Raw genomic sequence first — 27,536 nt, 5'->3', positions numbered from 1 at the left:
TTGTTAGATATTGCTGATCAACATAACGTTACAACATTAAAACTCTGAATTTCCCCATGCTTTTCACGTGTCATGGATGTTGTGCCTGTATGCATACAAAATACTCGATTCGTTTGGCTGTTCTGTGTAATCTCCTGGTCCGTTATCGCGATAACATACCTGGGCAGCCATGTAGGCACGTTAACAGGTGGTATGATAATGAGTGTAAACCGTCTCCATGGCGACGGTGACGTTTCCGCCATTTTATTGGCGGCGCCATTGATATGCAAATGAGCCCAATCCGGAAATGGGACGAGTGTAGAACGTGCGGGTAGGAAACGATCAAGAAAGTTCAACACTTTCTTCGCTCTTTTACAAGTTTTACTGGACTTCTTGCGACACATGGAGGTCAGAATGCAGTGTAGGATGTTCCTAAGATGATACCGTGAGATTTTTGAGGTGAAAACCCGCCAAACAGCGCCCATTTTACAGCGTTTTAGAGGGACGTTTTTTTTCGACCGAGAAGAAAATATGAAGTTTTCTACCCGCCAACTTTGCACGTTCAGACTCAACAGAGTTTTGCAGTTTCTTGTTCTTATATTTGTTTGCTGGACATACCAGGATATCAGAGTAGAAGGTAAGTCTACTTCTGTTTGAATTTTTGAACTGTCTTTGCTGCAAATACTGAAGAAATTATAATGCTGAGGCTAAACGGGGACGTTGTTGGTACTGGGTGACAAGGAACTGTCATGGCGGTCAGTGCACGGCCCAACTTTCCTAACTTCCTTGTCCTCCTGGGTTTTTGGCTGCCTTCTCAAGCTTAGTTTGGCTCCCAGTTTCTCTCAGATTTTCACAGATATTGTTGTCGTCAGCCTGTGAGAATATGTCGACCAAAAAGGGCCAAGTTTTTGCACAAAATGCTGTCCTTACGCGTAGTGTTGCTGTCTTGTTGTGTAACGCTTGAACTGTCATGCTAGCCTCCGTAGCAGGCTTATAGAACTGCCAACTGGGAGTTCGGTGGCCTTTGGCTGTTTTCTTATTAGCCCAGTTCTTTAAAAACGGGGGTAATTCAACCAGGCCGGCTATGTTGTCTATATGCAATCAGAAAATAACACATAAAAGCTCCCAGAGACCCTGAAACCCCCCCCCCAAAACTTGGCATGCTATGGAGGCTACTGTCATGCTCGTTGGTTTTCAATAGTGAAGATCGTAACTGAAATTTGAAGACACTCTTCATTCTTCTTATAGGTCAAAAATTCAACCTCTTTTCTTCCTTTTTGGCACATTTGACTTCTGTATAAAATTTTGAAATGGTCCACATTGCTGGCATGAGTGTTGTTTTTTGTGTGGAGCGTCTAAAGTCTTGAACATGATTGACAGGTGTCAAAATAATCTATAGTCAGTCTTGGGGCATTTCTGGGATTCTGATAAACATGATAATTATTTAAGGAGTGCGTAACACAAAATAAACTATTGCCATGCATAGAAAACAAATGTTTTATATCTTATACTAGCATGTTTTTATCTGTGTTGATGATAACCTTATTTTTGTTCAATATGTAAGACCCCAAAGACACCCCCACAGTAGAATAGGACAGTAAAGGAACGGCTTGTTACAAATATATTGCGTCTTGAAAATAATGTTTCATCTCAAATAAAGAGAGAGCAAATGTTTTATATCTTATAATGGCATGTTTTATCCATGTTGATGATAACCTCAACTTGTTTAATATATTGGGTTTTGACAATAATATTGTAAATTCCAAATGAAGAGTAGTTTTCTGATGTTACTATTTTTTTTCTTTTTACTACAGCGACAACCTGTGACTGTGGTGTGGACTGTGTGTCCAACTGTACTGCTGGTCAGTACTGGGACAACGGATCATGTACCGACTGTCCGGCCGGACACTAGTAAGTACATGTTTTGTACTACGATATTACTGGACCTTAGGCCAACTGATTCAATTTTATGGGTGACATCCACTCGCCAAAACTCAAGAACTCAGTACATACTGTACCGATTCATAAATTCCATAAAGGCCATGTGCCGGCATAAAGGCATAATGTGCCGGCTTGTCGTAAAAGTTGCTTATAAATATAATGCACTACCTTATGTTCACAATACTTGACGTATCTTTGTATTCCTGTGCCATTTTTATTTTTGGCTGGAATTTTTTAAAATTCACCCGCACGCACTAGTTTAAGGGTATTCCGAGGATGTCATCCATAAAATTTAGTCTGTGTGGCCTTATACCTACTATAGGGGGTACCGATCGGTGTCCAACTGTATACATAGGGGGTGATTCTGCTGCATGGGCGTGTTTTATGTCCACCGTACGAAAGTTACTGTACTTTTTGTTGTGTCAATAAAGTTCACTTGTCAGTGACTGTCATCCCAGACTTATAAGTAATATTTAAGTTAGAACTTGGGGTATCCTGACAGGTCAATGAGTTTGGGTTGGTTCTTTATTTGCAAAATCATGCCCGAAGGCTACAGTCAAAGATACTATTCGGTACAATACAATAATAGGACACAGGCAACTACAGTCTGGGAAAATATATATGATACTGATAGGAGAATATATGCCAGGGGAGTTTGGCCGCCTTGTATGTTTGACTGGTCTTGCTGTTCGGACAGTGTCGGAGGGAAAGAACCCTGGCCAATTTTACTCACCCTTTTTGTCAAATTCTACGATTCATATTCCTGTAGAAAGACCTGTTGGAGGCTAATTCTCCTCTTAGAAGTACTTTTTCTTTAGAGACTTGGTCAGAAACATGACATTGGCTGTTTATTTTCTGTTGAAATCATGCATGAAAGCATTCCATCCAACTTTGGGAATGTTCCTCCACACATAAAAAGTTAGCAGCAGTTTTAGTTGTCAAATGTTGACATGGACGTCACGTGCACACAGGAAACTACTGTTGTAACTATCGGCCTCTTCATGACGCCAGGTCGTGCCGCACCTTGTTATTTCCGCGTAACCCCGTTAAGTGCATGTACCTGTACGCCCCCCCGACAATGTACCGCAGGAAAGTGCATTCACGTGTGTCACGAAGTGGTGTATAGGGTTACCTTGTAACAACTTTGGCAGCTCCAACACTTCTCAGGGCTGGAAATACATGTACTGGGTGCATGACGTGAGTCAGTTAGTGCACCCAAATTTGGAGCTGTGCACCCAGTTCTTTTCTGTGGGTGCACCCAAATATTTTCATAGGTTTAATGTATGTCAAGATGTTTTATGTATAATAGTTACACAGCATGGTCTTAACCTAAGTGTCAGAAAAAATAATACAATCATTGTTATAGTTACTGTACTTTTCTTGAAATAAAACGTAATAATTAAGTTTTTGCTGACACTCTACTTATTTTATCTTATATGGTGCACCTGAAATATTTTTTGTGCACCTAATTTTTTAGGTTGGGTGCACCAGTGCACCTATTACCAAAAATAAATTTCGAGCCCTGCTAACTGCTTCTAATGAATCGGAGTCTCGGGTTTCGGGGAAACTCTTTGGTCATGTTTGTCACAGTAATCGCTTCAGTCAACACATACCTGCACTGTTGGACTGGGTTCAAACTTCGGGTGTACAAATCACTCGCTGTCAAACAAACCTGAGTTTTTAGTTGTAACTGTCAGTGTGAACAATTGTAGTATTATGAGCAGTACTACATGTCTTTGTAATTATTTAAAGTTTTGTCAAGTGAACAAATTGAAATTGACTGCAATTCAGTGACTGCGAAAGTTGTCCACTTCGAAAATTCAATAAAGACATCTTGAATCTTGAAACACTGAAAATGAACTTTAATCTTTACTAAGTTCAGGCACGATATTGTAAGCCCTACATTTCATTGTTACCTGTTATACTCTGATTCTGAAGGCACTTGTAAGCAATTGCTGTAGTTGTCAGTGAGGCTCAATATATCAACCTGCCATTTGAAGGGAATAAATGGGGAGTTCTGAAATATATAATTACCAGTCTGCAACTTTAAAAGCTAAAGCAGTTCAAAAGACAATAATCAAGGCTCAAAATACCTGCAATTTGCAAATAGTATAATTTTTGTCATATTTTGTGTTTCCCAAGATTTCAGTGAGCATAACATATCAGATTGTTGTTTGAAGACATTTTCAGCAAAAATTTCCCTTGTACTTTGTTGTAGTGGTCTTGTATACGAACACACAAGTTCTGCATACTGGCTTATCTAAGAATCTGGGAAAACTTGAAAATATCTCATCTGATCTGATCATTTATATGTGGGTGGAGCAGGCTAATTTTAGTAATTATGATGATTTAATTAGGTGCTAATGAGCCTGATTAGGAAGGGCAATCATTGGCTCATAAATAAGAATTATTGCCAGTAGCAAATAACATGCAGTAAACTTTTATTTACTGAAGAATTCAGACATGTTCAGTGTTTGTAAAATTAATGAATAAAATCAGTTTTGGAAAATGGTAACCAGCAGTACAATGTATTAGATATAACTTGCAGAAAAATCGAAAGTTTGGAAAATACATTAAGCTAATTTTTTCACAGTATTTTAAATTTACTATGTATGTTAGACTGAAGATACCCAGACATGATAATTTCTGAATAGAGGATAAAACTGTTTACAAATTGTAACCCTGAAACCTGTCAGTGCCCACTGATTACAGGTAATGTTGTTGTTGTATTGAGACATGCAGACACTGAAGTGACCTGTTTTTTTTTATGCCATGAATGGAGAAACAAAATTCCCAGGGGACTTGTTATTCTGTTCAGGTAGTCTGCATTTTGCTGGCTTGCTTTTCTTAATTTGGACAATTTACATTTTTGTTGTTGCTATATGATTTTATATACTACTAGCAAGTACATACTCATGAGTATACCTATTGAGTATATAGAAATATTGTTGACTTGTTTGAATTTTGCAAAAAAAATTCATGTAGGGCTGTCATATTGACATTTGGTGACCTACATTTAGTGAATAGAATGACAAATGTTATATGACATGTATAACTTCAGTCTAGAAATACACTCTGTATAAATAATATCTATATATACATTCTCATCAGGTCTTTTGGAGGTATAATTTAGTGCCCAAGGTACATAATTACGACAGTTTGTAACACTTAGACTGATGAGTTGGACATTTTACACCAATATCACAAACATTTTGTAACCACCACCTGTATTTCGTGATATTCTCCTAGACTGCCTGAAAAGGAATGAATATTTGATATATTTCCCCACGGTTTACTGAGACGGAGATAAAGACAGGTGTGAATAATTTATGTGGAGCGACAATGGGGGGATCGGGGGAGATTTGTGCGCCCTGTGCTGTCGTGATGATTAGTTTGGTCAGACTGGAGGTCGTGGGAACAATCTGCCGAAGGTCAAAGTCCTAATGTTGTACATGGTGTTGAATTATGATAGGATTATAGGTATGTGTAGACTGTGGCCACAGTGACATGGAAGCTATCATGGCGGTCAAGTTGCCTGAATTGTAAGGCCACTGGGATTGGGATTGGGATTTTTTTAATTTAAATTTTGAATAAATATTGAATTTCCTAAAAGTGAAATCTGAGAAAACTGTTTTGGTAGACACGCTTTCATTGAATACAGTCAAGATATTCTTTGAAATGGTGGAAAAGAATAGAGAGGTATGTGGCAAGTTTCAAGAAGTCAAACGTTTTTAAGTTCAATGCAAGATTGAGCTATATGTTATGTGTGTATAAAGAGGCTGTGGCATACCCCTAGAGTTTTAATGGTAGCTATAATCACCTGTAGTATGTTTGATATGAGAGGAAGTCGTAAATCCAGACTGGTTACTGTCAGCCTAATTATGCAGATGTACAGAGAGCTTGACGTAAGTCCTCACGTTTTACTGTTGACTATCCAGTAAAGTGAAATGTTTTGTAAATCATGGCTTTGTGGGGCTGCCGCTTAACATGGCAATTAACAAGGAGGTCTGTCAACACATATAGGGCAAAGGTATTTATGGGACCACACTAACACACTGTACATGTCCTAGTAACGTCAACTAACATCAATTATTTTCACCAGGTGAACATATAGTACCCTGTGTGCATAACAAAGTGTGCAATGCAATATGTCCCCAGTATAACGCGCTCCTGTATAGTCCTATATAAACTGAGCAGACCTGGGAAGAGGACTTAAACAAAATGATAAGAGATGGCCCACATGTACACACACACGCTCACATGCGCGCGCGCACACACACACACACACACACACACATGCACAGTCACACACACTCACACACACATCTGCTCACACACACACACACACATCTCTGCTCACACACACACATACAGACATACACACACGCACACACACAGTACATACATGCACACACACACTCACACACAATGTCATACACATGTATGCACACACACACACACACACACATACACACACACGTGACAGACACCAATTGCGATTCTGCCATTATCACATGTTGAGATAAGAGAATGTAATCATTAGTTTGGCCTCTGACATATCTGTTAGGAGATGCCATTTTCACCAGGCTCCTGTCTGTGGATATGTTTGTCCTGAAAGAGGGTTGCTATTGTGCGTGTCTTCATTTGTTAAAGTTTCTTGATGAACACAATTTGATATTCTATTGACGTGGCACGCATGTCATCGGTAATGTCATTGAATGTGAAATGCAAAATTAATCATATTATCATGTCATGAAGTATATGACAGTTACTCTTTACACATTTTGTGCACATACAACTACATGCTGTATATATTATATAATATTGTACATCTTCGAAAATGAAGTTCCAGCCATCACCCTATATATAAACACACACACGCGTGCACACACACAGACACAATATAGCAATAGGATATTATGTTGTTTAAAAGTATTCAATTATTAATTTTTTTGGTTGTTTGGCTGTGACAGTGTGAATAACAAACAGTTGATGGCCGCAGTTTGAACAAATTTCAAAAGCAGTATATAGGCACACCCTCCCGCGGTCTGACTCTCCTGGCCAACTATTTCTGGATCCCATTTGTTTGTAACCGAATTGTACGATCCATACCCCCGTTGGAAGGCCTGGTGGAGGCTAGTTTCCCCCAATGTTCCCACAAGTACGTTCCACGTCAGTCCTTACAAGTTTGTTGCATTAAGGAATGGCATCTAACAAAGAAGAACAGTCCGTAAAGGCACACAACACGCCACCTTTCACCTTTACCTGTGTGCACCTGTTATATAGACTCAGCAAGCGTTACCTGGTCTACTGTTTACTGACTAATGACAGGTACCATTGTCTGCTATGTGTAAGGTCAGCCAAATTTAACACTAAAGTTCATCTGTGGTGGTAGCCTAAGGTCAGGGCTCAAAATACTGGGTGCATGTACATGCAATTGGGCACCTTAGTATACCCAAATTTGGAGCTATGCACCCAAATATTTTACGTATTACAAGTCAAAGATGTTACATGTCTGTATACACGTAGTTACTAGTAGTATACAGCATATTCTTAACACCTTAGTGTCAGAAAAATAATTAAATCATTATTATTATATATTATAGTACTTTTCTTTAGAAATGAAACAAAATTAATTTTTGCCGACATTCTTATACGGTGTGCACCCAATTTTCTAGGTAATGGGTGCACCAGTGCACCTATTCCCAAAAATGAATTTTGAGCCCTGTCACGTGTGCCATTGTCAGCTCTGTGTAAGGTCAGGTATATCTAACAGGAAAGTTTTTATGTGGTGGGAGATAATGAATGATGACCAGTAATTATACTAACCTTTATTGTACATTTATGCCTGTCAATGTGATACATGTAGATAGCTGGTCTTTGTTCTCACTCAGACATATGAATGATAAGAAAAATGGTGAATGTAATGCCAACTGTCACAATGCATTCTGCCAGGTACCCTTTAAGTAGAATCACTAAAAATATCCTCAGGCTTCTAAATATAGCCTTAGCAACATAATATTAGTACATTTTTAGAAGACCCTCATAAGATAAAAATAAAGAGTTTGTATTTTAAATGTCGTAGTCTTCAGGGTACAGGGCGGAATTAATGAGAGTTGACCAAGATAAACTGTGGATTTATTGATTTTGAGAGTTGACATTATGCCAAAATAAACTGTGGAATTATTGATTTCCGAAGGCACGTGTTAATATGTGCTATGTGTGATTCTTTTGACAGTGTCATTGTCATTTGCAAAAATTTGGTAGTCATGCCTCATGGTTTTATTTAGGGATTTCTCATGCTAGGAATATGCCTTATTGCATCTTCTCGATTCATGTTAGCTTGTTAGGACCCCCTGGTATATGTTGGACCCTGCCCCTTCTCAGGTGCAAACCTGTAATACAGCCAGGTAATCAATGTATAAATTACTATAATAGATTATTAAATTAATAAAGAGTGTGACAAGTTGCCATAGGTCTAAATACTGGCCTAAAATCGTCCATGCCAGTCTGTGTGGAATAACAGTAACTGTTATGTACAGTGTTTTGTTAAACCCTGACCCTGATACCGACTGATTGCCCAGGTGCAAGCCTGTATAAGTTAACACAGGGTAATAATGATGTAAGGGTCTGAAATGGTCTAATGACTCTAAACGATGGCCTAAAATCAGCCATCCAAATTTGTGTGGAAAAACCCTGGAACCCTGATCCTGATCCTAGTGATAGTGATACTAGTGATAATGCATACATTTGTAACTGCCCAGGTGTGAGCTTGTAACACAGGTAACCGCTGTAAGGGTGACATGTTTCTACAGTCGGTCACAGACCCGCGATGATAGCAGCCCCTCAACCAGGCCAGACACAATAGACACAGCTTGTTGTTGCCTTGTTGCTATTGACGAATGTAAACAACTCTCTTTGTTTGTCCCTGTTGTTGTGAGAGGCCAGGCGCACCTTGTCACGGTTGAGAAACCAGGTCAACGCCCTGACAGTACAGGGGAAGTGTTGGGAGGGAGGGAAGCAGTTTTCTAGCTATCTTCAAGCCACTCCAATTTAGTTCACTGGTTTTCTAACACATTTGAGTAAATTTTTAGCTAGAGAACTAGATGAGATTACTGATGGCTGGCAGGAAAACCTGCATTCACTGTAATCTTTTTTCAGCTATATTTTGAATTCACAAATCCTTTTTGTCAGAAATGGTCTAGATTACAATTTAGTTAGCTTTAGGATTTTAGCAGAATCTTTTTTTTAGCACTTTTACATTTAGCACTTTGTAAAGAATAAAATTTGGGTAAATTAAACATTATTCTCCATTCTTCTTTTAAAAATTCTCTTCTTTCTCCTTCTTATTTTGTGCCACTTGCTACAGGCTAGGAAAACGTTGTACAGTTGTAAACCATAGTTTGGTGATTCCATAATTACAACCAATATTGGAGGCTTTAAGGGATTTATGCTGTACCAACACAGTCCTTGTGTTATTTGTTCTGATGTGTCTGTGGCTGAACTGGTGGTGTGTATAATTCATCCTGGGTATCAACGTCTGAGCCTCTGTTATTGTACCGGATTAGGGGCTTTTCTTCCGTAACCTTGGTTACACCTTTATCCGATAACTTAAGGTGTTTTTGCAGAATGCACTTTGCATGTAACAGTATACAACCCTGCAAATTGAGTTTAACCCCTTTTTTTACAGCCATATACAAAATGTATATGATATATACAGCCACTGTTATGTATAATATTCTGTAATTTGCCTTGTGAAAGGCTTTGCACACAGCAGCATGGGAGTACAGAGAACAGAGTACAGGCAAATCCTATTCTGTTGCAGCGTATACGTTTAGTAAATTCTCTAATTTTTCTGTTTCAGTTCCACCTTCAAATTGTTTTGATTTCTGATGTGGTTAACTTAATTAGTGTCTCATAAGAAGTCAATTATTTTGCTGTATGTATAAAATGAACATTAACGCAAATAAAAGACAGTCAATAACCTAATGTGATGTTGCAGCAATACTCCTGGGTAATTCCTTAATAAGCACATATTACACCAACACTCATAACTTAGAGTAAGCAAGACTTCCACATTTAAAATAACATCAGTGTAAGTAACTATGTAAGGAGATCTACTCATGCAGCTTCAATAACCCCAGAGGTCTGCCCACTTCAGATATCCAGGTGTTCATGACATTCTTGAGATGAGGCCTTGGTCACCGCTTTTCAAAGTCTACGCTTACCTGGCAGAACCATGAAAGCCAACTGTTGATGTTACGTTACAAAGAATAAAAGTGGCCAATATGCGGCCAACAGCCCTCCGCTCTGCATGGCTGAGTGGCTGTATGGTGTAGCCGGAGGGCTGATAGCTGTCGGCTGAATGGCTGTAATTTCTGTAGAGTGCTGTACGAAAGCCCAGTTAAGCACGAGTGTGCACTTCAGAATCACACTGGGAGACTTGGGGATTAGCTGTTTGTATTCAGCACAAGGCTTTATTTTACTTCCATGAGGACCATAAGGGAGGTTCCATGCTCAGTTGTATTGGTAAATAATAATCATAATATATAATTATTATTTTTTTAGCAACAAGAAAGTTAGAAAAGGTTTTTGATTGCTGGAAGGCCTTGAGATAGTGCGTGTGCTTTTAGACATTAGACAAGTTGTTTTTATCCCTCCAGTTCCCCAGGTAGTAATGTGAGGGTAGTGGGGGAAGCTATATATATTAACCTGTCCAGACAGTTTATACACAGGTTATACCACTGATAACCTGGGTGTGTTTTTTCCCTCCAGTTGCCCAGGAGGCAGTGCAGGAACAATAGCCTGTCCGGGGGGAACGTTTAGAGCAACAACAGGAGCTGAAGAGGAGAGTGACTGTCAGGTAAGGCTACATGCATGACTCAGTGGCTTCTATAAGTCTGTAACACTACAGAACTGTTCAAGCTGGTATGCAGGAAACTTAAGTTAATGACAAAATGTTTCATGTTTCAAATTTTTCATTTTGGCTGAAGTCATTTCAATATTATTCATTCGACATAGAAAAGGTAATCGCCTGAATAACCGGTAAGTCCTATTTTTGACCCTTTCTATACATGTCTGCATTAATGTAGGTTGTTTGTCCCTTTTCTTGTGTGCACCTCTGATCCAATCCACGTGTGGTCGTGTGGCGCAATGGCAGCGTGCGCGACTCGGAACCAAGAGGTCCCGGGTTCGAGTCCTGACATGCCACCGATCTTGTGCCCTTGGAAAAGGCACTTTACACGACTTTCCCCACTAGACTCAAGTGAAAATGAGTATTCAGTCTGTCCAGTATTCATTTCTACGTGCGGGACACAACACCAGCAACAGCTGCCTCTGTTCCTCGTGTATTGCACTGTTGCAATTTCAATAAATCAAATCAAATCAATCCTGACTTTAGACTAAACTGTTTCTCGTTTTGTGCCGACAGAACTGCCCAGCAGGAGAGTACAGTAGCGGGGGTGCCGCGTCGTGCGACCCCTGTCCCGGCGGCTTCGCATGCCCGCTCCCCGGGACAGAGTCGCCCGCGGCGTGCGGGACGGGACAGTACGCCAACAACGGGAGCACCGCGTGCCAACCCTGTCCTGTAGGGTACAGGTGTCCCGTAGGGCAGATGGCAGAACCGCTAGAGTGTCAGGATGGCTACTACACAGCTAACACCGGTAAGGATGCGTGTGTGTGTGTGTGTGTGTGTGTGTGTGTGTGCGCGTGCGCGCGTCCGTGTGTGAATGTGTGTGCATGTGCGGTGTATGAGACAGGGTTAGGGTTGGGGTTGGGGTTGGGGTTGGGTTAAGGTTAGGGTTAGTAGGGCTGGGGTTAGGGTTAGAGTAAGGGTTGGTGTTAGGGTTAGGGTTAGTAGAGCTGGGGTTAGGGTTAGGGTTAGGGTAAGGGTTAGGGTAAGGGTTGGGGTTAGAGTATGACTCAATCAGATGTACCTTTCTTGTCCCACATAGGTCAGACCAGTTGTGCAGAGTGTGAGGGAGGCCGAAGCTGTGCTAACAAGGACTCATCCGTAGCGTGTGGCCCTGGGACGTCCAGCGCTCAGGGCGAGGCCACATGCTCACCCTGTCCTGCTGGGTCCTACAGGTAAGGTAGTGATTGTGTGTGTGTCTGTGGGTGTTTGTGTTAGTGTGAGTGTGTGTGCATCTGCATGTATGTGCGCGTGTGCGTGTGCGCATGTGAGTGTGTGTGCATGTGTGAATGGAGCAAGTTGTCAAGAACATGATAGACATAGCCACTGCTGTAACTCTTAAACCTTGAAGCATATTCAATCATATTGCAGAGATGATAAAGAAATAAAATTTATGTTCTCTCCCCAGCGGTGCCCAGGCCTCCAGCTGTACTCCCTGTGACGAGGGCCACTCCTGCTCGGACCCTGCCCAGTCCCCCCAGCCCTGTCCTGCTGGCTACGTGTCAGCACAGGGACAGGCCAACTGTACCAGATGTGCCAACGGTAAGGACACGGACACACACACTCACACGCAAACACACACACACACACACCTGCTCGGACCCTGCCCAGTCCCCCCAGGACTGTCCTGCTGGCTATGTGTCTGCACAGGGACAGGCCAACTGTACCAGATGTGCCAACGGTAAGGATACACTAAGTCTTACACATGCACAAACACACACACACACATACACACCCATGCACACACACACACACATGCACAAACACGCATGCATGCACACATGAAAAATATGCACACATTACCTCTGTTAAATTATGGTTTTGAACAATTAAAAATTAAAAGAAATCTAAATCTCATTTCTCATTCTCAACTGCATTGCTACCGGTATAATGTTACATGTATAAGTAATACCACATTGTAGTATAAGTAGTACTAGTGTTACATGTATTAAGTAGTACCACACAGCTTTCAGTAACAGTCCATTGTCTGTCTCCCTGCAGATGAGGTCCCAGCGAGCCCCGTCCCGAACTCGTGCCAGCCGTGCCCAGCTGGCCATGCCTGCACCGACCCTACGCTTGACCCCGTGGCGTGCGCGGAGGGCGAGTACTCTCTCCAGGGCGACGCCGCGTGTACACGATGCCCCGCTGGGTCCGAGTGTCCGTCCACTACAACTATCAACACCTGTACAGGAGGTAGGTACAAAGCTAAGGGAGAAGGGGGCAAACGAGGGTGCAAATTAACAGTTTCTTTCTTTGTTTATTCAGATTGCAACGGCAATACACTAGGCAGCAAGTTAGCTGATGCTGATGCTTTGCACATTACAAACATTCAACACAACAGCAAGGTGGAAGCGAAAGTACATCAAAACGTTCCTTTCTCCATTTCTTATTTCGATACCCTTTAGTTGTGCCTTACAGTTTCATCTTCAATAATGAAAGTACACTGTCATGAATGAAGTCACAAAATAACTCCAAAAGTCCAAAACTCAGAGCTGACGGCTTCCAACATGTGCCAAGCTGCTGTGGGAGGACAGTTACTGCTGCAACCAGAACCCTGCAAATCTCCTGCATCCTCCTTCCTTCCATGTTTACTTGGTTGTTGTTTATTTGTTTACATATTGATTTGTTTGTGTCTATCTCACAGGTACATACTCGGGGGAGGGCCAGACGTCCTGTTCACAGTGCCCCGCTGGTCACTCCTGTACCTCAACGTCTGTCACTCCGTGCGGAGCAGGCTTCTACAGTGCCGCTGGAGGTGGGTACTTCCCGGGGATGTTGCTGAAAAAAGTGTTGTTACAGTTACTGTAGTAGTAATGCTTTATTCTTTTACAAATTACATTAATATGCAACATGTCGGCTGATTTGGAATGATTGAAATATCTCTCTGATATGTTATATTCAAAGTTAGGTCTTCTTCTTTTGTCTGAACTGATAACTTAAAGTTACGTTTGATAATTTTTGCAACTTCTTAAAAGGTCCTTGAGTTGGTATGGGTTATTCTATTGGTCTTTTGGAGTTCAGTAGTGCAGGGACTTACCCTGAACCCCCTTGTATGATGATGACAAACTGAAGAAAGTTGTGATGAAGTATTTACTCGATGTTTGTTTGTGCCCAGATGTGACCTGTACAGAGTGCCCTGTGGGTTCCTGCTGCCCGTCTGGCTCCGCGGCTCACACACCGTGCGACACCGGCTTCTACTCCGACAGTCCCGGCGCAGACTGCCCGTGCTCGGAGTGCCCGGCTGGCAGCCGGTGCAGCTCAACCGGCACCACGCCGTGCTCAACGGGATCCTACGCACTGGCAGGGTCAACCGTCTGCCAGCCCTGTCCCGCCGGTGGGTTTACTAGTTTATTCTCTTTATCAAATTATCAAACACATCTGGGTATGGCCTGTAAGAAGTGTGGCTGTCTACCTTGTTGTTATGTTTTACCTTTCATGTTATTGTAAAGTTCTGTTTCTTCTTCTTCCATTCCAAAGAAATGAGATAATGAAACTGATGGTTGTCATCATGGAAAATGCTGAAGCAGACACCCTGTGGTGTGGGGTTACATTAAAATATGTAGCAAGTGGCAGGACAGAGTTAGAGAGGCTGGTCACCATACATTGTATATGAAAGTGCTCGTCAATGAGCAAGAATGAATAGAGCATTAGTTTGTTAGGCTAGACCTTGTGAAGTTAAACAGTATGTATTTGCTTTGCATGTCTTCCTTTTGCAGTTTGTAACTGTTGTTTGCTTTCCAGGGTTCTACTGTTCTCACATCTGCCCTCCCAGTGGCTGCCATTCAGGCTACTACACCACCGAGGCAGCCAGACCAGCTGTACTGTTTATTTGTTTGTTTCTGTTTTATTTCTGTCTATTTATGGCTTTTGTTTGTTTCCATACAGGGTCCTACTGTCCGTCCACCTCTGCCCTCCCAGTGGCCTGCCAACCAGGCTACTATAACACTGAGGCAAACCAGACCAGCTGTACGGAGTGCCCAGCCGGAAGCAAGTGTCCGTCCACCAGCCAGACCCCACAGACTTGCATACCAGGTCTCACCTTTGTCAATTATCAATCACCGAGTCTCATAGTTTGGTTGAATGTTTGCTGTCAAGAATTTTGGCATTTTTTGTTAGAGTTAGTGCCACTGGTATGAAGGTGAATAAAGTTGATCTTGATCTTGAACAGGTACTGCGTAACACCACTCAGTTTGGGTAAGACATGCATGGGGGATTGCGCTGCGCTCTCAATTGTTCCTCAAGTGTAGTAGGACTGCTTCCTCGAACTTGTCAGCCTCGGGGTTTTAGGGTATGGCCGGCGGCAGTGTATTCCAGTCCCTGACAGTCCGAGAAAAGTAGGAGTATCTGTAACAGTCTTTGTGAAATGGTAGTGACTTGTAGAAACTCAGGTTTGAGTGTCGCAATTGGCGTAAGCTGAGTTGCAACCGGTAGGGCTATTTTATGTTGTCTTTTTAAGTTCAAAGTTAAAGGTCAAGTTTTCCCCCTGCAGGTCAGTACAGCGAGGCGGGCTCGACAGTGTGCCACGACTGTCCGCCGGGTTATGCCTGTCCCAACACCGACACTGCCAGCACGATAACGCAGTGCGCCCCGGGAACGTACGCGGACGGGTCAGACACGCAGTGTTACACCTGCCCCGCCGGCAAGTTCTGCCCCAGTACAACGTGAGTACACAATAAACATGCCTACATGTACACTAACACTACTGTCGCTGTCCTTGGTGCTAAACATGCGTACACTAACACTACTGTCCCTGTCCTGGGTGCTGAAGATACCTACACTAACACTACTGTCCTTGTCCTCAGTGCTGAACATGCCTTCACTAAAAGATGCGTTCATGTATGTAGGAGGAATGTATTGGTACTTTGGCTGCCGGCGTGTGACTGAATCAGGGTGTGCATGGCACAAAGTCTCTTTTAAGGTTGTGTTCACATGGATATGGAGGCCAAAGCTAGTCTGTTAAGTTTTTGATAATGTTTATGATTTGTTATTTATATAATTGTCATATGCAGAAACTTTCATGACAATGTCAGCAGTTTAACCAACTCATCTCTCTGTACAGTGAGGCGACCCAGATTGACTGTGCGCCGGGCTCCTACTCCACTGGCAATGCCACGGTGTGTACGGTGTGCGAGGCCGGTAAGATGTGCCCCCGCGCGGACGGGGAGGACATACGGGACTGTGTGGCGGGAGAGTTCAGCCTGAGCCAGGCAACCGCCTGCACCGCCTGCCCGCCGGGGTTCGCCTGCCCCGACACCGCCTCCGACATACAGGTCCGATGTGACGCTGGGACGTTCTCGCTCGGCGGTCAGGCATCATGCACCGAGTGTCCTGCAGGATTGTAAGTCTCCTTCTTTTACTTCTGAAAAATTTGTGTTTCATTCAAGAAAAATTCATGTTTTGTATTGCAATGATAATGGTTAATGTATGGCAAGAGCCAGATTTCAACATGAATGATATATTATTTAAAAAATTGAACAGTAATGTTGATAGCTTTAATATATATTAAATAACTCAATATTCGAAGTTTGCTCAGAAGCAAAAAATAATGTCTACAGGAATACATGTACTAACTATTATTTGAAGAATGTGTGCCTGTATAGTTCAATGTTGTTCCATAAACTTGTATAATTTAATTTACATCAATTTATTTGTATAATTGTTGTTTCAGTGTCTGACATACAGCAACTGACCAGTTATGTTGTGTTGTTTCAGTGCCTGTCCTTACACTGACCGGAGGACCCAGACTGCCTGTACTCAGGGCTACTACAGCACAGGAAACCAGTCCTACTGTTTCCCATGTCCAGCAGGCTTTGCTTGTCCAAACACAAACAGCGACAACATGTAAGGAACACACATTGTACTCTAAAGACTTGAATTCTAGTAAAGCGATTTCTCGTTACTTGGCAAGGTGGTCTCATGGTTAGGACTGTTGACTCAAAACCTAAAGCCGTAAAGGTTCTGCGTTCAAATTATCAGCAAGTATTTTTTAATCAATCTTTATTCAAATAAAAAAGATAACTCACAGATAAAAGTCTTAATTGTGTTCTTCTTTGGGGTTTGGGGAAGCCATTACTAACAATTTGGCATTACATGTTGTCTATCTTTAGAATATTAAGAATAATAAACTTTAAGGTACAAATATATGGGGCTCTTCTTGAAAAAAAAGTTACGGTAAATGTTTGTTTCTCCACCAGGGTTGAGTGCACCCCCGGCATGTACTCCTACGGTGCACAGCGGGAGTGTACGGGCTGCACGGCGGGCTCCTACTGCCCCTCCACCACCCAGGGCGAGCGCAGGTGTCCCCTGGGGTACTACTCCGCTGCAGACGCCTTCAACTGCACGCCCTGCGAACCGGGCTACGAGTGCTCCGATCCTACAGGTAAGGCTCACGTACAACCTGCGAACCAGGCTACGAATGCTCTGATCATACAGCTTATTCATTATTAAGACTTATACCTGCACACTCCCTATTTGGGTATATCATTTACCTTATGCAGTATTTCCTATGCTTATCGCTAGGTGGCGCACGTGTACAAAGCTTTAATCGCAAAGCATCACGGGATATCATGACGTAATGACAATGTTCGCCGCCATTTTCCTTGTGCGAACGCGAAGGGGTGCACGTTGTTTCCCTACTCCTTATTTTTTCGGATTTTCTTTCGGCGTTATTCCCAAAAAGAAGGATAAAACGAAGTCTTCTGCCCACGGGGGCGATTCAGGTAGCCTTTCAGAGGACCAGACAGGTCGGAATGGCAAGGGAAGTGGTCAGTTTCCCAACGCTAGGCAGGCAAAATTCCTGGCCGTGGAAAAGACAGGCGTGCCTGCACTTGCCTCCGGACAGGAGGAAGAGGAGTCGGGTGAACGAAAAGTCCCCGCTCCTACAGCTGGAGGTTCGGAGGGAAAAGAGAAGAACTCCAACCTCATTCCGCCGCTTGGTGAGCGAAATGCCCCTTCGGCGTTGGCACTGGGAAAATCGGTCAAGGAAGGAGACGGCGCGGAGCTGCCGCTGCCCCGGCCCAAATTTCCTTCGGGCTCGGAGGATTTGGGCTCCCCGACCATGCCGAAGCTTGGTCGGGAAAAGTCTCCTCCATCCCCACCTCCACCAGGAACACCCTTCCCGCCTGGATTCGACGCTGCCTCTTTTCTTCAGTGGGTCAGTTCCAGCCTGGGACTTCCTCAGGCGTCCAGTTCATCCCGCCAACCTCGGGACGTTGACGGGGCGGTAGCGTCGTCCAGCCGAGCCGGCGTAGTCGGTTCCGGGCGTGAGCATCCAGGTTCGAAAGTGGAAGAGTGTTCGGAGGAGGGGGAAATCACCATTTCGGACTCTGATGAAGGTACTAGTAACTCCTTGTCATTCGATAATCCTTACGATAAGAAAGGGAAAGAATCTGAACTTCCCGAGCAAGTCGCTACATTTTTGAGCGAGGTCTTTACTCATAAATTAACGTATGCGGAGTTCAAGGAGAGGAAGGAAGCTTTTCCAACTCCACCTAGCGTGGAGTTAGCGCTTCGGGCGCCCATTCTAGACCCAGTAGTGGCGAATATGATTAAGCACGACACCGTCAACACGGATAAGAATTTTAGTGATTGTCAGGATAAGATGCTCATGGCTGCTAACCCTCTGGTGGATCTTTTAGCAGCATTTAAGGGTTCGGACCATCCCCGGAACCCAAATGCTGTTTGCAAAGCGATAGAATCGTCTTTGGTGTTTTTGGGTTCAGCTTCCTCTACTATGACTCAGTACAGACGTGAATTGTGCGGCAGGGACATGAAACAGGATATGAAGCATGTTTTTAAGACCGACTTGCCCACTGGTTCTTCCAAATACTTGTTTGGAGACACCTTTTTGGAGAAGGTTAATACAGCCGATCAGGCTAGACGCACCTTGAGTAAGGCTTATAAGCCAGCCCCTTCGAGCACTTCTAGGGCTAGGGACAGGTTTCAGTCCAACCGCTCAAAGTTTAACTATAGCTACAACAAGTACTCCTCAAACTCAAAGGGTTACAATTTTCGTCCCTACTATAACAACAACAACAACAACTACAATGCTAGACCATGGTCAAATGCCGGGGGTAAGAAAACCTCGGGGTTTCGTTCAGCGCAGGGCTCAAAAGGCCCAAACAAACAGTAGCTCTTCCTCGTCATCAGACTCTGCTCTGTTCTCCGGTTCAGCACGCAGGGCGAACAGTCTTTTTTCATAGAAAAACTGGGAAAGGATTTCAACAGACAGATGGTCTTTTGCAAACAGTTCGGGGTTACCGTATAGAATGGGAGTCCACTCCAGTTCAGTTCGTTCAGCCGGTCACAAATATATCTGGGGAGGACAGAGCAAAGGTTGTAGACGAGGAAGTGCACAGTATGTTGGAGAAAGGTGCAGTGGTCCAGGTGGAGCCCTGCGAGGGCCAATATGTTTCTACGATTTTTCTAGTCCCGAAAGCTCGGGGAGGCTGGAGACCGGTTATAAACCTAAAGTCTTTAAACAAGTTTGTTCTGAAACGTACTTGCAAGTTCGAAGGGATAAACCTAGTCAAAGAGTTGTGGAAAAAAGGAGATTTTCTAGCAACTATAGATCTAAAGGATGCGTACTTTACCATCCCAATAGCTCAGAGCGATCGAAAATTCCTTCGTTTTTCGTGGAGAGGAGTTCTTTGGGAATTTCAGTGTCTTCCCTTCGGTCTGACGTCGGCGCCGAGGGTATTTACCAAGGTTTTGCGGCCGATTGTGGCCATTCTAAGGAGACAAGGATTGCTAATAGTAATTTTCCTAGACGACTTACTGATCATTGCAAGGTCGAGGGAACAGTGCTTAGAGCACATTGCTATAGCCAGAGAGCTTCTAGAGCAACTCGGTTTTGTTCTCAACCTGGAAAAGTCGCAGTTGATACCGTCTCAGGTAGCGACTTTCCTAGGCCTTGTTCTCGATTCTCGTACTTTGACAATTTACCTACCAGAAGACAAGTTAGGCAAGGTAGTGAGTTCTTGCCAATCACTTCTAGAACAGGAGGTGATAGGAACCAGGCAGCTAGCCAGCGTGGTAGGGCTGTTAGAGTCCACCAAGCAAGCCATTCTTCCCGGGCCCTTACATTTCCGGGCTCTGCAACAGCTTCTCAATTTCGGCATAAAGAAGCCGGGAAAATTCGACTCTTCAGTTAGTCTAACCCCAGATGCAGTAAAAGATCTACAGTGGTGGATCAGTCATGTGCGCGAAGTAAACGGTCGCCGAGTCTTTGTTCCGTCAGACCTGACAATTTGCACGGATGCCTCACTGGAGGGATGGGGCGCGCATTGCAATGGTCAGGAGACAGGCGGGCGTTGGTCACAGACAGAAGTGCGCATGCACATCAATTGGCTGGAGTTGAAAGCGGCCTTCCTGGCGCTAAGAAGCTTTGTGAGCGCGGATACTCAGCATGTTCTGCTAAGGCTGGACAACACAACAGCCGTTGCATATGTGAATCACATGGGGGGAACAAGGTCGCCAGATCTGGCAGCCTTGGCCCTGGAGATGTGGTCGTGGGCCCTGGAAAGAGGCCTGATGTTGTCTGCAACTCACGTTCCCGGATTGACAAACACCCTAGCGGACAGGTGTTCGCGGGTTTTTCTGGACAAGGTCGAGTGGCAACTGAACCGCTCAGTTTTCCTGTCATTGAACAATTGGACAGGCAATGCATTGACAGTAGATCTGTTTGCGTCTCGTCTGAATGCTCAGCTGAAGGAGTATGTCTCTTGGCACCCAGAACCAGAGGCCATGGCAGTGGATGCTCTAAACATTCACTGGGGCAACCTGGGGCTAGCGTATGCCTTTCCCCCCTTCAGCCTAGTGTTCAAGGTACTGAGAAAGGTCCAGTCAGACGTAGCAACAGTGATTTTGATAGCTCCAGTTTGGAAGTCTCAGGCTTGGTACCCCAAGGTGTTGAACATGTTGTTCGAGAGTCCGGTTCTCCTGCCACAGAGCTGGGATCTGCTGTTCCTGCCACACAACAGGAGACCCCATCCGCTGTTGCCAGATCTGATGCTTGCCGCGTGGCCAATATCAGGCGACAGTTGCAGGGTCGGGGCCTTTCGGCAGGGGCTTCAGACCTCATCCTCTCGGCTTGGAGAGAAAGTACTTCTAGACAGTATCAGTCAGCATGGGCTCAGTGGGCCAGCTGGTGTGATAGAAGGGAGATTGATCCAGTTTGCGGCTCTATAGAGAGCGTAGTAGAATATCTGGAATGGATGTTTCGACAGAACTACAGCTATATGTCAATTGGGGTGGCTCGTTCTGCGATCTCGTCTGTTCACTTACCAGTAGACCATTGTAATGTGGGTAGTCACCCTCTAGTGTCCAAACTGATGAGAGGTGTGTTTCACAAACGTCCTCCTTGTCCAAGATATGTTTCAACATGGGACGTCAGTCGGGTCCTAGAGTACCTTCTGCATTGTTGCCCAGCTAATAGTCTTAGTTTGAAACAATTGTCTCATAAGTTGGTAACACTAGCGGCATTGGTATCAGCCGACAGAGGTCAAACTTTAGCGGCTCTCGACTTGAGATTCATGAAGAAATGTAGAAACGGTGTTTCTTGGACAATTCCTACCCTGCTAAAAACTTCTAGACCAGGAAAACCTGCCAGAAAGTGTTTTTGGGCGGCCTTCCCGCAGGACAGGCGCTTGTGTGCCCTTCACATACCTGAAGGAATATCTAAGGCGGACTTCTTCCCTTCGGAAAGAAGGGGGGGGGAGCAGAAGTTGTTCATATCGTACAGGAGACCACACAGGCCAGTTGGTTCTGCGACCCTGGCCAGGTGGGTTAAGTCAGTGTTAGGCACGGCAGGTGTTGACACAGCAACTTTCTCAGCTCACTCCACTCGAGGAGCGTCCACTTCAGCTGCTGCAGCTGCCGGGGTGTCTCTACATAGCATCATGAATGCAGCGGACTGGTCACGAGAGTCTACCTTCCTGAAGTACTACAGGAGGGACAACAACCAACACACGTTTGGCCAGGCTGTGCTGTCCACGGCTCTGAAGTCTGCATAAGGTAAATGATATACCCAAATAGGGAGTGTGCAGGTATAATTGAGGATTAGGCAAATTGTACTTACCATGAAGGATAATCCCAATTATACCTCACACGAACTATTTGGGTATATCTTCCCACCCTTGCTGTTCTTCAGCTTCCAAGTAGCAGAAAATGCCCACCCATGGTGAACAGCACAGACTCTTTCTCGCACGTCATCAAATGGCGGCGAACATTGTCATTACGTCATGATATCCCGTGATGCTTTGCGATTAAAGCTTTGTACACGTGCGCCACCTAGCGATAAGCATAGGAAATACTGCATAAGGTAAATGATATACCCAAATAGTTCGTGTGAGGTATAATTGGGATTATCCTTCATGGTAAGTACAATTTGCCTAATCCTCAATTATACTACAACTGCATAGCCTGGGAACCGGGCTACCACAGCTTACCCCAGAGTTAGTCCTGACCAGACGACTGTAACAATTTCATTTTAAAATGTTACAGCTGTACATTTATATGTCTAGGGTGAGCAATACAGCCAGGATTCGAATTCAAACTGCGATACATCTTACAAGTTAGTTTCTAAGCTCACCTGGTTGTTTCCGTATTCTCCCTAGCTCCTTTGCTGTGTAGTTTCTGATGGCTGTTTCTATACTAGACTACATGTATCTCCATTTCCCATACCCCCACTGCTGTGTAGTTTTTAACATGGTTGTTTCTCTTCTCCCCCAGCCCCTGCACTGTGCCCTGCGGGTAAGTACTCGCCCGGAGGAGAGATTCGCTGCTACCCGTGCCAGCCCGGTTACATCTGTGAGGAGGGGTCCAGTTCGGCTACTCCCGCTTCGGGACTGTGCGAACACGGTGGCTGGTGTAACGGTGTGACGTTCACGCCCTGCCCCGCCGGAACCTACAACCCCAACAACGGGTCTCGCACTCAGCGCGAAGCCTGCCAGACATGTCCTGCAGGTACGGCAGAGTCTTTGTTACTTGTACAATTGCACATTAAAATACTGCCATAGTGTATGTTACTGGAAAAGAAATTGGAATGTGTAGGATAACGTTCATCTGTGTTGGTAGTTCATGTTTAAAGTTAAAACGTTAGATCCAACACAAAGTAGTTCACTCACCGAGAGCTTTCGTCCAATCACTCTGGTCTATACCTCTAGTTCTTTTCCCATTGACTTATTAATATTATATCTTACTGGTATAGCATAATCCCTCAGAATTTGTTTCTCTGTTGATCTGTTAGACGTAGAGTCCGAGTTAGACTTAGAGTGGCCTCACAATCAAGTAGGAGTGAAATTACTGACTGCTTATTGATTTTTTGTTGTTGTTTTTGCAGGTTTCTTCTGTCCGGGCACCGGCAACTTTGAATATGAAAACAACGACTGTCCTGCAGGACACTACTGCCCGGCTGGCACGCCGTCTGGCACCCAGTTCCCCTGCCCTGGTCAGTTCCTCTTGTCTGTTTCATCTGTCAATCATTCCTCATGCTGCATTTTCATTGGTCACATATTCATTTTTAGTTTCCCTTGTATTTGCTTAAAACTTTGAAGAGTGTAAAATAAGCCTCTACCAAGCTTCACAGGTTGCTGGAAAAGTAGCATGCCTGAATGGGTAAGGATCAGGCACAGTAGTGGATAGTCTCTGCATTTCCAAGAAATTCAATGTAGATTTGCCCCAAGCATAGTTCTAGATTATGCATGGACTATTCACAACCGTGTCTGGGCAAGATTTTGGGTAGAGCACAGTTCTGGATATCATACAACTACACCTGTTACTCATTGTATGTTTCCTTCCACACTTAGAGGGTTACTACAACAAACATTTTCATTTTGTCAAGGTCAACACCTGTTATAATAATTATATTCTTGCCCCCTCCCCCCATCCAGCGGGTTACTACAACACGGAGTTGAATGCCACCCGATTGGCCGACTGTGTGCTCTGCCCCTCGGGGAAGTACTGCCCGGAAGGTTCCTCCAACGACGGCGCTGAATGTGAAGCCGGGTTCTACTGCACCTCAGGTCAGGGGTCATCCTACATCAATGCCTGTCCCCTCGGCACCTGGAGCAACGAGAGGGCACTCAACTGTGAGTACCAGAAATATTCCCTAAGATCCAGTATGAAATACGTTGATTCAATAAAGTTTATCTCAAATTCTTGCAGAAGGCAAACAATATATATTTTTTCAATTTATTCCTCTGCCGCCCTCTTTTCTTCCAAAGAAATAATTAATTACTTAAATACTTAATCAAATAGTTAATGTTTTTAAGGATTAAGCTTTTAATGCCGTCTGATAATCGTATTATTGTATAAATGCTAAATTTTATTCATCAACGTTATTTCTTTTTATACTTATATATATGATAATTGACCCATTGTTTTATTTTGAATTGAGCTCTGAAAATATTTGTAATCGGAATCCGCAATTCAGCCTGCGGGCTGCGATGGATTTGTATGTCAATAAACCATTCATCATCATCATCAAATAATGTCAATGACCTGGACCAGACGGCTGTCACCATGGTGACTAGTGCAGTCGCAGATATCCTGTGTTGTTGGTGTGGCGTTGGGTTACATTATGTAGCAAGTGGCACAACAGAGTTGGATGGGCTGGTCACTATATATGTATATATTATGTATGTATGTGTATGTGTGTAATGTATGTATGTATGTATGTATATAATGAATAAATGAATGAATAATATATATTATAATGAATATGTTTGAGTAAGAACAAATAGAGCAGTTACAGTATTATGTTGGGCTAGACAATGTAAAGGTAAGCATTCTGCATTTGCTTTGCAGATATTACCTAAAGTTTCTAAGTGTACGTTTTCAAGTTTTGCTTTTAAAATTAATTTATTTTCTGTCCTGCAGCCTCCGACCAATGTAACGATTGCTCGCCCGGGTACTACTGCCCGTTCGGTACGGAGCTGGAGCCACGCATAGCGGAGATACCATGTCATGCTGGCACGTACAACCCGGATGAGAGGGCTGGTCACGTGCTGAACTGTCGCCAGTGTGACGCGGGGAGGGCATGTCCCCTCGTTGGGCTTAATAACGCATCGCATCCCTGCGCGCAAGGTAAGATCACACACATGCACATACAGACACAAACACATGCACACACATCCACAAAGACACAAACACAAACACGTGTGCACACACACACAAACACGTGCACACACACACAAACACCTGCACACACACACACACGCACACGCACATACACACACACACACGCACATACACACACACACACACACACACACACACGCGCACACACACACATGTCCTATATACAGCGCCTCACACTTCTGCATTCAAGATAAGATCACAAAAGACATGTCTTATTTGTCTGTGAATTGGGTCTCCAATGAAGTCAACAGCCCACAATACTGTCTAGGTTAATTGATATTCTTGATTATCTAAGGCCACGTTTCCTCTCTCCCACACAGGTTACTACTGTCCGAACGGTACCATCACCCCGGACCAGTTCCCGTGTCCGCCTGGTACATACACCAACAACACGGACCTCACCGCGCCTGAGGAGTGTGACCTTTGCCCTGAAGGGTGCGTATAGTCTTACGGCCACCACAGATCAGCACTTCGTCAGAACGTACTGCGGCTTCGCGAAACCCTGATTTTCGCAGTTTCTGTTGAATATTTGGTCAATGTAGCATCAGAATTATTATATGAAACGTTCTGCTGAAGTGCTATGCACAATACATAATGGGTTTCGTGCAGGTGCTGTCGACATGTTCCACTGCAGAGTTTTTCTGCTGTAACTGTCAATAAACAGAAAATGTCTACCTTTTAACTTTCTTGAAACTAATTAGGAAAGACCAAAAAGCAGTTACTCAAGCAACTGGATATGATTTTGATATCCAGTTGCTTGAGTAACTGCTTTTTGGCGTATCGTATTACCTGGATGTCTAACCTTCATCGACGTAATTAGGAAAGAGTTGGGCTGGTAAGGAATTCACTCACTCAGTGCTGTAGCTGTAAGGAATTGGATCTGACTATTATTCCAAACAACAATATTGTACAGAAAAACAAGATCATGAAGACATTGAGTGTACATATAGCTCAAATGGCTCAATACATTTTCCCATTTTGGACTTGTATATCATAATAATGTATAAATAACAATGCCATGATGTTTTCTACAGGTTCTACTGCAGTTGGGGGACCGGCAATGCCACCAACGGCCCCAAGCCCTGCCACACCGGACACTACTGTCCCCTCGGCACCCCCACCCCCGACCGCTACCCCTGTCCCCCAGGAACCTTCTCTCCCAACAACAACAATGACAACGCAGGGAACTGCACTGCCTGCACACCTGGGTACTACTGTCTGGGTATGTACTAGTCATCTGCAGTTCTGTTAAATATTACTAGGGGGCACACATGTACTGCACCGCCTGTACACCTGGGTACTACTGTCTGGGTACGTAGTGTGGGTGTTATCTGCAGTAATGTGTCACTAGAAGGCACACTTGTCAAATACAGTCAAAGCTGAGACAGAATCAGACCACTTATTGGGAACTGAGAATACAATATAATAGAGAAACACATAAAAAGTGGTCCCATTGGCCAGGTGTAGAGTACATGTAGTTAGTTACCTGTACAGATATCTATCTGTGGATGAAGTGAGTATGATAGTGTCCACTTCAGTTCATAGTTGCTTGGGGTCACAGGCAGTGAGGCCACAGAGCCTGCCCTGTGTGTTATGAAAGGTGTTATACTTTGTGGTGAATGATGTACCAAATGTGCTGCTACCTTTCCCCACAGGCGGAGAGGCTACAGAAACAGCCCTGTGTCCCCCCGGGTACTACTGTCCTGAAGGCACGCAGGTCGCCGAACAGTTTGGCTGCCCCAACGGCACCTACAACCCTGACCGCGGCATCTGGGCAGAGGAACAGTGTCTTAACTGTACACAGGTAACGTACAGGGTTTCCTGGAGTCTTAACCCTAAGTCCTGCGGAGCACAACAATTGTTGTTCTACACATACAGTACCATCTATATAACACCCTGTATAGATACGACTTAGGGGTATTTCTCGTGCAACGCATCACACCGCAGCAAAACACAACGAATGCGGAAGTACAAATGTAACTATGCCACTGCAGGGCAAAAAAATTGGGGGGTTTATGAACTAATTAAGACATGAGATTATTGAAAAATGTTGTGCCAGGAATGCCAGCAGGACAAGGTTTAAGCCTTGTTTATTTAACTAAAATATCAGGAAAGCTTGAAATGAAGTGAAAAGTAAAAGAACAGAAAAATTAATGCTTAATAAAGTAATTTTTGTGCTTATTTGGTTGTGGGTGAGGCACTTTTTGAAGTGTTGTTAAGTTTCAGACTGTAACCTATGTGCATTATATATTGCAGTCATTATTTGGAAGCTGTCCCCTGCATATGTTCATCAAAATTTGAATAAATTATAATTGTTTGCTCTTCATTATTTTATTTTCTGATTAATTGTTCCCTTCACTGCAGTGCATTTGACTAACTTGTTGCCTTGCTTGTAGGGGCACTTCTGTGAGAATGGTGTCATTGCACCTGAACCCTGCCCAGAGAAAACCTACATGCCGTACGGAAACAACACCAGCACTGGGATGGTGGAGGGTGAGTTAAATTGCAGCTATAACAGTTTTATTTAGGGACTGTACGATATTTAGTGGGGGGGGGAGCGGGCCGG

The 27,536-nt window shown here is 43.9% G+C and overlaps 1 protein-coding gene across 1 annotated transcript in view; it reads left to right on the top strand.

Annotated features, from left to right (window-relative positions):
* The first annotated feature begins 293 nt into the window (after nucleotides 1-293).
* LOC109475082 overlaps nucleotides 294-27,536 on the top strand; it is a 130,278-nt gene continuing 103,035 nt past the window's right edge. The window contains exons 1-22 of the mRNA XM_019775624.1: nucleotides 294-616; nucleotides 1,794-1,890; nucleotides 10,696-10,783; nucleotides 11,351-11,582; nucleotides 11,874-12,006; nucleotides 12,240-12,373; nucleotides 12,833-13,024; nucleotides 13,476-13,586; nucleotides 13,947-14,165; nucleotides 14,717-14,863; nucleotides 15,321-15,492; nucleotides 15,891-16,169; nucleotides 16,544-16,672; nucleotides 17,026-17,210; nucleotides 22,562-22,795; nucleotides 23,172-23,279; nucleotides 23,722-23,919; nucleotides 24,710-24,916; nucleotides 25,291-25,405; nucleotides 26,005-26,192; nucleotides 26,626-26,774; nucleotides 27,367-27,463. Of these exons, the coding sequence (XP_019631183.1) occupies nucleotides 511-616; nucleotides 1,794-1,890; nucleotides 10,696-10,783; nucleotides 11,351-11,582; nucleotides 11,874-12,006; nucleotides 12,240-12,373; nucleotides 12,833-13,024; nucleotides 13,476-13,586; nucleotides 13,947-14,165; nucleotides 14,717-14,863; nucleotides 15,321-15,492; nucleotides 15,891-16,169; nucleotides 16,544-16,672; nucleotides 17,026-17,210; nucleotides 22,562-22,795; nucleotides 23,172-23,279; nucleotides 23,722-23,919; nucleotides 24,710-24,916; nucleotides 25,291-25,405; nucleotides 26,005-26,192; nucleotides 26,626-26,774; nucleotides 27,367-27,463 (3,520 nt within the window). The 5' untranslated portion in view covers nucleotides 294-510. The remainder of the gene's footprint in view (nucleotides 617-1,793; nucleotides 1,891-10,695; nucleotides 10,784-11,350; nucleotides 11,583-11,873; nucleotides 12,007-12,239; nucleotides 12,374-12,832; nucleotides 13,025-13,475; nucleotides 13,587-13,946; nucleotides 14,166-14,716; nucleotides 14,864-15,320; nucleotides 15,493-15,890; nucleotides 16,170-16,543; nucleotides 16,673-17,025; nucleotides 17,211-22,561; nucleotides 22,796-23,171; nucleotides 23,280-23,721; nucleotides 23,920-24,709; nucleotides 24,917-25,290; nucleotides 25,406-26,004; nucleotides 26,193-26,625; nucleotides 26,775-27,366; nucleotides 27,464-27,536) is intronic.

Source organism: Branchiostoma belcheri, unplaced genomic scaffold, assembly GCF_001625305.1.
Source record: "Branchiostoma belcheri isolate BF01 breed outbred unplaced genomic scaffold, Haploidv18h27 scaffold325, whole genome shotgun sequence".
In the NCBI taxonomy this organism is placed as follows: domain Eukaryota; kingdom Metazoa; phylum Chordata; class Leptocardii; order Amphioxiformes; family Branchiostomatidae; genus Branchiostoma; species Branchiostoma belcheri.
This window is presented reverse-complemented; position numbering and strand designations above follow the sequence as displayed.